Here is a 12,289-nt window from a genome sequence, read left to right as displayed (position 1 = left end):
CTAAAGGTCATGTGTTAAAAGTATACATGTTCTGTCAGCTCTATAACTTTTAGACCGCTTTAAAAAAATAAAAATAACTTGGCACAAGTCATCACCATTATGAAATGATGTGCAGGTTGCAATAATTGGGTTGCTACCCCTAAGGTCAATGTCACATTTAAAGGTCCAGTGTAAAAGAAGTCTACATTTCATGTCCGTTTTGAACCGCTGATTTGAAACAAACAACAACTTGGCACTAGTGATAACCATTATGAAATGATATGCAGAGAGCAATAATTGGGTTGCTACCCCCATGAATAAGGTCAAATGTTCTCTTCCATAACTGTTGACTTTATGGAATATTTTAAATAACTTGCACAAGTAATTACTGTCAAGGTCATAGTTTTTTAAAGGTCAAGAAGTACACATTCATGTCCGCTGCGGAATGGGATTTAGCTGCCCTTCAGACTGCCTTGTTTTTATTGTGTGTAATCTGTTATTTGCATAGCGCCAAAACATAATTATGTGAATTTATACGTGTGTTACATGCGAATTCAAGTAATAAAGGCAATACTGCTTCTTAGTTTTTTTAAAAAAACTCAAAAAGAGATATCTGTCTTTTCACATTGTTTTTAATTGTTTTGTTGAACACAGTAATAATAGCATTGTCGTTTATTTTGTTCGTTATATTTGAATTCTATTTCATGATCATTAACTTGGCAAGTGGCGAATGTTGATGTGAAAATATCTAATGAGGAAAAAAGTAGACACATCAATATTTTAACTGTGCCTCTTATTTTAAACAACATTCTCAGTGAAAGAAATTCTGCGAAAAGATTTTTCGTATAACAATGAAACAATCGCAAACGTCTCTACTATGTCTGTGTTCAACAAAGTAATAAAAGAAAACAATTGAAAAGTGATATTTATAATATCAGTACATCGTAATTCATGTTGATGACTAAGTGTACTTGAGAACAGCTAAGTATCTTCCTTTCTAAATGTTTAAGCAATTGTCTAGTTTATTTGGCATATTTTATAAATCAAATAAAGTGTGAAAACAATTGTTTTATATTACTTTCGAAACAGTATGACATTTCTAACGCAAGTCGGTGTATTGTGTCTTTTATTGTGGAATATGACCGGTATGTTCATTTTTTTATAACGACAGCTCAAATAAAAGATTTTAATTATTTAACTATGAACTTTTTTATTGTTCGGGAGTTATGTTCAATTAATGTCTTTCTTCACCTTTTTATCACTTTTTTACTAGTGAAATTCTTCTTTCATATATTCTTAGCAATTGTTAGTTTCCATGATTCTGAGTATAGTTCGTATTTTTTTAAGTTTGAAATGTTTTTTTATTTATTACTCTTTTACGAAAACCAGTAATTTGCCAATGTGCCTTTTAACGAAGAAAAAAAAGTATCACAAATAATTCTTCATTTTATAAAGATCACGCATTAAAGTATGATAAAGATACTAAGCAAAAATATGTTGGATCCCAAGCCACATAGAACAACTAGTAAAACGAATAAGTAGGTATCGGCTTAAGAATCTTTCACTACTCATATTTTTACGTAAGCTAGTTACAATTTTTTAGGAAATACAGGTAGATAACAAACCAATCAACACAACACTCTATTGGACTATTTTCTCTTTTAATTTATACCTAAATTAGGAATTAAAATGACTAAGTGTGATTTTGACTTCAGAAAGTCAAAGGAATTGTTTTGTATACCGTCTCATTATAAGTGACATTTCTAACAAATTTCCTAAAACAAAAAAAAATTATATAAATAAATGGCACTTCATGGTACAAAACGAAAACAATATCACTTATTAATGGTCATGAGTGTAACTACAACAAGTAAAAACATAATAAAAATAAAAGTAATCATGACTGTAAAAAATAAAACCTTAAAATATGATAAACAAGATCAACAAGGAAAGGCGGCGTTCAATGAATTTTAAGACAAAATATAAGAAGACAAACTAAACACAGTGAAATAATAATCAGTTTGAAAGACTTTATATAAAAGATATCGAATACCCAAAGTTAATATTACTAAAATGAAATATGTACCAGGACATTTATTAATATACCCAAACATTAAACAAAAAAAGTGGTCCAGAATGTATAATGACATTTCCCAGCAAGGCACAAGAACTTTGTTTTACATTCTAATTAATCAAGGAGACAAGAGTAAAACTTATATGTGCAATCTAGAAAAAGTGAATAAATAAGATTAAAATGGATTAAATAGTAAAAAAAACAACTTTTTACACTCTACAGTAGTTAAAAGTGGTTATTTTTTTACAGAAACATTGAACAGTTTCAGAGTGGTCGAATTCTTATATCTTGTGCTATTTATTCCATTGGAAGCAATCATTGTAGAATTTTTTACCAAACCCTTTCACTTAAGGAATTCTGACGCAAGACCCTTAACCTAACCTGATATTATGAACAGAACTGGCTGGAATAAAATGGTCATTAATGTAAAAAGGAGCAGAATCATTACGTATTTTAAAAACCTGATAAGGAGTGATTTACTTGACCCTGCTTGCAACAGGTAACAATCCTAACGGCTGAAAGTGCTCTTTATTAATGTGACTTCTTTGATGAAGTTTAAGTACAAATTTAATTATCTTATTCTGAATGGATTGAGGTCTTTTTTCAGATTCTGAAAAATACCATAATACCAAACAAAGCAGGCATAGTTAAAATAACATTGGATTAAAAACATAACTAACATTTTCTTGGTATAAAAAGATAAAACATTTCTTAAAATAGAGAAAATAAGAATCCCTAAAGAAAGCCGAACACGGCAAAATTGAAAATGTTGCAGGCTAGGTTTGATTGTGTCTGTTCATGGACGGTACTGTCAGGTGCAAACTACCGTCAACGCCCCCTAACACCGGCTTAAGCAGAATTCAGCATTTAACATGAATGGGTACAATTTTGAATTTTGAAACATCCGCAGATGTTTTCATATGGCGGTTATTATGGAACTTTCAGTGTGACACGTAAGTGCCATTCCATGAAAAACGGCGTATGGTCCCAAATTAAAAAAAAAGCGTGTGCCCTAAACGAGAAAACAATATGCGAAACTAAATAAAATGGGATTTTGAAATGGGATCAGAGGTTATGAAGCCTGCATATCAAAGATAAGACGTCAAAAGACATATTTACAAGGCAGGCCACATATCCTAAGGGTGAATCAACAGTATTCCAGAAAGGAATACTGTTCAACTGTATTCAAGTGAGAAATACTGCAAGCACCTAACAAGAAAATAGCCGAATAGAATGAACTAAATTACAAAAAGCACAACAATAATGTCGTGCTGAACGATCTTTAAGGATCGGAAATATTACATCTCTGATTGAATGTACGGGCGACTTTTTACAGCCTCCACACAACACAAACAACGCTGATTTGGAGATAAAATACAGACAATAAGAATCCCTAAAATAGATAAATACAGAATCCCTAAAGAAAGCCCAACACGGCAAAATTGAAAATGTTGCAGGCTCGGTTTGATTGAGCCTGTTCATGGACGGTACTGGAAAGTGCAAGTTACCGTCCACGCCCCCTAGCACCGGCTTAAGCAGAATTCAACATTTAACATGAACTGGTAAAATTTAGAATTTTGAAACATCCGCAGATGTGTTCATACGGCGGTTATCATGGAACCTTCAATGTGACACGTTAGTGCCATTCCATGAAAAGCGGCATATGGTCCCAAGTAAAAAAATGCGTGTGCCCTAAACGAGCAAACAATGGGCGGAACTAAATAAAATGAAATTTTGAAAGGGGATCAGAGGTTATGAAGCCTGCGTATCACAGATAAGACGTCAAAAGACAAATTTAAAAAGCAGGCAACATATCCTAAGGGTGATTCAACATTATTCAAGTAGGAATATTAGAACCACCAAACAAGAAAACGCCGAAAAGTTGAAACTAGAAATACCACAAGCACAACAATAATGTCGTGCTGAACGATCTTCAAGGATCGAAAATATAACATCATTGATTAAATGTACGGGGAGACTTTTTACAGCCGCCACACGGCACAAATAACACTTAAGTCTTGTATTTGACTGTTTTAATGACTGATGAAACTATAATCACAAAGCTCTAACTTTGGTCTTAAGTGGCTCCTAAATATTTGACCGACTCGGTGTGCTTAATAGAAATACCATTACAGCTGTACCAACAATATTAAGGTTTGGTTTTTTTAGCCTGAATGTTGACCCAAATAGAATTGATTCTGTTTCCAAAGTTGTAATGACAATTTGTTATCAACTAATTAGTTACTAATTTGTTGAAGGTCTTTTGTTAGCAAATTTTACATTAACATTTACTTAAAATTAAAATAGAAAAACAAACATATGTGTACAATAAAAGTTTGTTCTGTACAACATCTTCCATGTCATTGACATGAATATAAAAAAATGGGGAACAAAAATCGAGACTTGAGGTAAGCCACATTTTTCATCAAATAATGAATACGTGTCAGATATATCAATACATTGTTGTCAACATTGTTGTGAACCATCTGACAACATCAAACCCGACATTTTTAATTTGTCTAAAAGTATAGTGTGGTCAACAGTACCGAAAGCTTTCAGCAAATCTAATTAAATGCCCCGACAATTAAAACAATTAGTAGTTGACACACAATTTCAATCTTAATTCATTCGATAAAGCATAAACAAATTTACAACACATTGTCTCATTACCGTTAATATTCTGCCAAGTAATTTTGACTTCCTTCGATCGATTAAAGAAATACAGTGGATATGAAATTGCTCACGACCTGGCGACCGATTTTAACATTTTTTTCGCAAACTTCTTTCACAGGTATTAGTACCGTGATAAATTAATAAACAACATTTACTTGATCGCTTTTTTCACATTTCGGATGCTAAAATGATTTATGAAAACTTACTGTGAAGTGATCACTTCTTCTTTGTACGGGAACGGATATCTTTCTTGTAGTACATAAGTGATAAAAAATATACGATCTATACTTTATAACACAAACTGATTTATAGAGTAAAGCTAAATTTACGATTACAACATGGCAGTTTTTATTCAAAAAATGGTAAGTAATTAGTCAGGCATTAAGTACAAGGTAAAAAGCTGAATTTAACTTTGTTTACAACATAGACGTTGTGTCCTTGAGATTCAAATCAAAGGCACGTTCAAGTTGCCATCATCTTTGAATAATGCATGTTTTAGAAAAATGCATTCAGTGAATTTTCAACATATGTCTATCATCTTTTCATTTTCAGAAGAAATTATTGGCACAGAGAAGTGTCTAAAGAATGACTTTTCTTGTGGTGATGGAAGGTGTATCCGCTTTGAGTGGAGATGTGACGGTGTTGTAAATTGCTGGAATGGAACTGACGAACAGAATTGTAGTAAGATCTACTTCCTTATGCCATTTTTTGTTTCAATTGTCTTTCTTTGGATAAAATATGTTTTCGTATGAACAGTGCAGTTTTAAGTGAGCAGTCTGAGGCCACCACTTCTGACCGACCGGTACAATTGGTTGTCTGCTCAATTGCAATATCATATCGCTATTATAAGCAGTGATTTACTGTCGGTATATATCAATTAAAATGGAGTTCTAAAACTTTACCATCGTAATATTAAAGCATGTTATCCCAAACCATTTGTGTTAAACAAAGTTAATGCAGATCAAGTGTGTCGCTTTGTGTTTGTGAGCATGATTGTTTAGACATGTCCTAATATTTTAGGACCATGACAGTCTACTCATCATTACTCATCATTACTTAGGAGTGATTTACTTTGGTATTTATTAAGTTATAATGGAGTATTAAAATTTACCATCATTATATTTAAGCATGTTATCAAAAACCATTCATGTTCAACAAAGGTAAATGCATATTAATTTTGTGGCTTTGTGTTTGTAAGCATGATTGTTTAGACATGTCAATACCACTAACTGTGATGATAAATTACAATACCAAATGATGTTACTATTTTAAAACATTTACATACTATAGATGACGTATGATGGTTTTTCTTTGTAGTAATATTTTTATAACATTTGTTTACTTCATAACATGATTAATTGATTAACAGATACATTGGTATCAGAATACCATACCATTTGTCTTCTGTTATAGCAAAAGTATGTACGCATGGTCAATTCAGATGTGATAATAAAACCAAGTGTATTCCTAGCACATGGCAATGTGATGGTGAAGTGGATTGTGTTGATCATACAGATGAAAGTAATTGTACAAAAGTCTGCACATCAACAGAATTTGAGTGTCTCATGAATTGGGAATGCATTCCTTTGTCCTGGAAATGTGATAATGACCCGGACTGTACAGATGGCTCGGATGAAGGCGACAACTGTAAGAACATTTATACAAAATATGTATAGATACATGTACAATGTATATTGAAAAAATCTACTTATTTAAACGTCCTACAGTTAACTTTTATCAATTAATAATTTGATATCAGTTTCCAAAAAGTTTGTATTTCCTTGTATGAAACATTCATTCTATTTGAAATATTAATTTCGGTATATCATGTTTTATTTAAATATCAGGTCATGACATATGCAGAAATGACCAGTATATGTGCGAAAACCATGTTTGCATATCAAGTAGAATGAAATGTGATGGGAATACGGACTGCTTAGAAGGATCTGATGAAAAGGATTGTCGTAAGTTGAGTTTTTGTGATAAGATAGATGTTATACTAACTTCTTGATGCGTATCTTATACAGTAAGTGATATATGTTCATGTAATGCTCATGATTATGTAAATAATTAATACTTAAATTATTCACAGTTATAGCATGTCCGAGCTTTTAAGGTTTAATTTACAACATCATCTATTAACATTTTGTGTTTTGATATTTAAGTTTAATCAATATGACATTGTTCACAACATAGAAGTAGTGTCCTTGGGATTCAAACAAAGTTACGTTCAAGTTGCCATTATCTTTGAATGATGCATGTGTTAGAAAAATGTATTCAGTTAATTTTCAACATATGTCCAGCATCTTTTCATTTTCAGAAGAAATTGTTGGCACAGAAATATGTTCAAATAATGACTTTTCTTGTGGGGATGGTTATTGTATCAGCAATGATTCAATATGTGACGGTGACATAGATTGCTTGAATAGCGCTGACGAACAAAATTGTCGTAAGACCTACCGCCCTATACCATTTTTTTTATTTCATTTGCCTTTTTTTGATAAAATTGGTTTACGTATGAAAAATGCAGTTTTAAAGGAGCGTTCTCTAGACACTCCACTACTTAGGAGTGATTTACTTTGGTATCTATTAGGTTATAATAAAGCTTTAAAATTTACCATCATTATATTTAAGCATATTCAGAACCATTCACGTTTAACAAAGATAAATGCATGCTTTGTGTTTGTGAGCATGATTGTTTAGACTATTTATTAGTCTATGTCATCAAATGCTAATACAAATGTTGCCTAATGTATATATGTACTTACTAAACATGACATTTGATAGTTTTTTTGTTTTGTTTTTTTTCCCTTTTAGTAACATTTGTATTACAATTATCTACTTCATAACATGTTTAAAATAGATTTTTTATCAGAAAATCATACCATCGGTCTCCTTTGTAGCGAAGCAAATATGTGCAAGTAATGAATTCAGATGTGATAATGAAACCAGATGTATTGACATCTTATGGAAATGTGATGGTGACTTAGATTGTGTTGATCATACAGATGAAAGTATCAATTGTACAAACATTACAAACATTAATAAAGTCTGCACATCAACAGAATTTAAGTGTCTCACGTCCGAGGAATGCATTCCTTTATCCTGGAAGTGTGATAATGAAACGGAATGTACAGATGGCTCGGATGAAGGCGAACACTGTAAGTACATTTATACAAAAAATGTATAGATACTTGTACAATGTTTATTGTAAATATCATCTACTAATTTTACACTTCCTACAGTTAATTTTGATCAATTAATAATTGAAAATCAGTTTCCACAAAGTTTGTCTTTCCTTGTATCAAACACTCATTCTATTTTAAATTATTCATTTCGGTATAACATGTTTTATTTAAATGTCAGGTCATGACATATGCGGAGATGGCCAGTATATGTGTGAAAACCATGTTTGCATATCAAGTAGTTTGAAATGTGATGGGAATAAGGACTGCTTAGAAGGGTCTGATGAAAATGATTGTCGTAAGTTGAGTTTTTGTGATAAGATAGATGTTATACTAACTTCTAGTTAATTACATAATGCGTATCTTATATTGTTAGCTGCATCACTCATGATTATGTTAAAACTTTATACTTAAATCATTCACTGTTATAGCATGTCCGAGCTTTTAAGGTTTAATTTACAAACATCATCTATTAAAATTTTTGCATTTTGATATTTTAAATTTAGATATATCAGATTCTATTAAGATGAAGTTAAAATGTTTAATTTGCTATTACATATTGTTGTTAAAAACTGAAGAAAAGCATTATCAATTCATCCAGAAAGATTTGTTTCTAATTGAAATGAAGATGTTTGTTCAGTTATTATTGACACCATCTAGGCTACATCTTGTTTACGGTTGTATAATTTTTGAAAAAAGTGTCGTTCAACTGACCGACGCAGTCCTATTACGAAATATTAGATAATACTGAATAATAGTGCCTTTCAATACATTGCAGCTGTATTGTTGTTTTCGAACATTTTCGTTAAACTGGTGAACAAACATATTTAACATTCGTATATTTTAATGAAACTTGGCAAAATCAACATCCATATATTTGTTTTAAAAATGTGATTAAATCTTTATTCTAACACTATCGGAAATTTTCCTATATAGACAAAGAAGGCCGGAAGCGTGCATTATTCTACAATAATGCACTCGCCGTTCTTATTATCTCCCTGTATATTTTCACTTTGAGGGCGCCAATTTGTTTAAAAATCTGATAAATAAAAACAATTTTTTGTCGAATTTTGTTGTGAAAACTATCTAGAATGATAGAAAATGGTCTAACTAAGAAAATGAATCCGAACACCAATATCTTTAATTCAGTCGTTAACGCTGTACAGACGTTTAAAGTGTTGTTTACGTGACGTCACAATGTAGCGCCAAACAGCACGTGCAAAACAATCAAATCAAGTACGTTATTTTAATATCGCAGACGAGTTAGGTTTTACATTTATTTCACTTTTAATAATTTGTATCTCGCTTGAAAAATTATAGAGTGAAATAAAATGAACAAACAAAGTTTTATCAACGTTTTCAAAATTCGTTATTCTCAAAATGTTTCTACACACAGCAGATTTAACGACAGTTTTTTTTTCAACCCACTGGAACAGCCTTTAAAGAACGTTTCTATTGGAAACTCTGAGGCGAAAACAAATTTAATCACCAAACATAAAGTCCAACTTTATAATAATAATTATACTTTTTCTTGACGTGTTAGAATGGAAATAGATATTAATTCTTCGTGCATTATTGTATAATAATGCACGTTTTTTGTTCAAATGCGTTGTAATTAATCACTCAGGCCTATCGGCCTTCGTGATTATATTACTACGCATTTGAACTCAAACCGTGCATTATTCTACAACAATGCACTCAGAATTGATATCTATTTCCTAATTAGAAACGGAAACTTCCCATTTAAAAGGAAATCAACCTCAATATTGATAATGACTTCCATTGTTAGAAATGCAGGCAGTACATCTCTGCCTCATCGACAACACAATACAAGTATTTGTAATGCGTTGTTTAGCAATGTTGTTCCACACCTCAATCAAGTTAATCAAATTAAGAAAGATCATTGATGTTTCAATGGGCTTAAATATCATTGATTTTAAATAACAAATAAAATCAAGGACAATGATATAGTTATATGAAGTGTGTTCCATTTACTCCTAAAATATCAAAGACAAAAATAATATCAATTTAACTTTATGGAAGTATGAACCTACCATAGGATAGTAGTTTGATCCCGATTATGTCGTCTTTAAATAATTACAAATGATCAAATGAGTTTAAAACTCATTAGTCCGTCCGCTCTATGTCCGACAATATGTGCACTCCTTGTCGTACTTTGATCTTATATTTTTAATTTAATTCAAACAAAAATCGTTACATTAAGAAAGATTAAATCACTTTTTGACTCTCAATTCAACCTTAAACTTGATACATGTCCGATAGTTGATGGCTGTTACACTTTTAACAATATAATTTTTTATCAATTTAATGTGTTTCAGTATTTTGAACGAAACGACATTTTATCAACTATGTTTATGATTATTAATTAGAAGTGACACTCATAATATTTCAATTTGTACAAGCAGGTAAACTAAATCATAGAACATTTTAGATATAATGAAGCAATAATAAAAAACAATAACATTTATTACATGAGAGAACCAACTTTGTTGTTCACATTAACGATTTTTTGGAACGATATGTAATTATACAGAAGTGTTCCTATGCAGTTTCTATTGCAGAAATGACAACTTTATCATCTTACCCTGAGCCAAGCTCTAGTACAAGCACTATCAAGTTTATTGAGAACAAAGTTGATACCAAATACTATAGCAGATATAGCACCGATATGCTTGCAGATCCTGTCGCCAAAATGACAACTTTATCGTCAGGCTCTGACCCAAGCTCTAGTACAAGCAAGTTTATCGAGGCCAAAGTGGACAAAGACAACAAACGGATATTCAGTAATGTCATCACTCATCAATTGGAAAATAAAATCTGCATGAAAGTGCAAACAATTTTAGAGCATTAATAGATATGAAAAGACTTTTGAAAAATAAGCTCTTATTGTAGAAGAAACTTATATTTATTTATCGCTCATGACGGATGTAGCGATGTACAAAATATAATAATCTCAGATAATCTCAATATAAGCCAATCAGCAGAAGAACTAAAACAAAACAAAATTAAATAATATGTAAATGCACCTTCTTATTATATTTATTTTAACGTTCTTATCCTTTTTTTTAAAGTCCTGGTTGTGTTACTCTCAGTTGGTGGTAGTGTCATCGTGATTAGTTCGGTCGCTGCTGTTATTTGTATAATAAAGTTAGTTAATGTTAAATTACTTTCATCTCTATAACTGTTATTCTTTTCATTTATAGTAATTTCATCAATAAAAGGATTGCGAGTTTGTTTGGGTATTTTTTTATTTTGCATTGAAATAATGTTCAAGCATTTCTGTATTGTATAAAGCATGAGTGACATTTCTTTGTTGCTGATTAAAACTGCATTGTCAGTACCTTAACTTATCAATGAAGTTACAAACGCATCCTTAAGAAACAGGGTTTTCTCCCTGAAATAAAAGAAATTTATTCCCTTTATCATTTTTTAAAAAAAGGCTTTAATGGTGTAATTTGAATTTTTAACAAGGTTTTTAAAATTTTAAAGGCGCCGCGAAGAAAAAAAAACAAATCCAAAAAATAAAAAAAATTTCATACCCAAGTTGGACGTAAAGTCCCAAAATACACCTACATGTGCAATTTTAAAAAATTCCTACTTAGGGCATAACTGACACAAATTAATATGTATGAAGGGCTTGACAGGCGTGGAAATGCTTCATCGGAAGATCTGTACCAGCAGCCTTGGTTATAGCAATCGGAGATATCATGTCTGTACATCCAGAAAGGTAAATATACAAGAACGTGTTATCAAAAAGTCGATTGTTATATAAACAGTCATCGTTTGATTAGCATGATTTCAATTTTTAACAAGAAACAAGTAATACTTTATCATTTCTTGATTGCTTCAATGGGCTCTGTGAAGGTTATTAAGAATTAATTTTCTATAGAGCTTCGTGTTAGCGATGCTGCATGCAACACCATATATGGATCAACACCAACAAAAAAATGACAATTCCCAATCTTAGGAATATCTTTACTTTTATTTTATTTCAATTAGAACAATAACTTAATTGTCCGCTTGTGTCGGAAATAATGCAGAGAGGTCAACTGGAGAAAACTAACTGATTACTTACTTTTACATATTTTCACGATGCGTATTATTTTTTATTAAAGCCGTTTTAGCACACAATTTAGAAACACTTTCAGTTGATTATTTGTAACAATTACAATGGTTTGATTAATGACAAATAGTTCATTTACAAGTAACTACTGTGTTTTCTTTAAGTAACGCCTAAAAATCCCCGGGCCAGCACCACTTTTAATAAAAGTAATATATCAGACCTCGATATCCAATAAATAATGTTTATTATACTACATGCGGCACATAATATATCACAAAGACGAATTCTTGTTTA

General features: G+C 31.3%; 1 protein-coding gene across 1 annotated transcript; it reads left to right on the top strand.

Annotated features, from left to right (window-relative positions):
* Positions 1 to 956: 956 nt before the first annotated feature.
* LOC132745609 (very low-density lipoprotein receptor-like) lies at positions 957 to 11,251 on the top strand. The gene is made up of 9 exons (XM_060734562.1): positions 957 to 1,124; positions 5,279 to 5,407; positions 6,140 to 6,373; positions 6,574 to 6,690; positions 7,047 to 7,175; positions 7,630 to 7,887; positions 8,093 to 8,209; positions 10,494 to 10,715; positions 11,004 to 11,251. The coding sequence occupies exons 1-9, from the start codon at positions 1,070 to 1,072 to the stop codon at positions 11,111 to 11,113; spliced, it is 1,371 nt and encodes a 456-aa protein (XP_060590545.1). The 5' UTR covers positions 957 to 1,069; the 3' UTR covers positions 11,114 to 11,251.
* Positions 11,252 to 12,289: the final 1,038 nt, after the last annotated feature.

The sequence above is a fragment of the Ruditapes philippinarum genome, unplaced genomic scaffold, assembly GCF_026571515.1.
Source record: "Ruditapes philippinarum isolate M1 unplaced genomic scaffold, ASM2657151v2 ctg4512_1_1_1_1, whole genome shotgun sequence".
NCBI classification, from domain to species: domain Eukaryota; kingdom Metazoa; phylum Mollusca; class Bivalvia; order Venerida; family Veneridae; genus Ruditapes; species Ruditapes philippinarum.
This window is presented reverse-complemented; position numbering and strand designations above follow the sequence as displayed.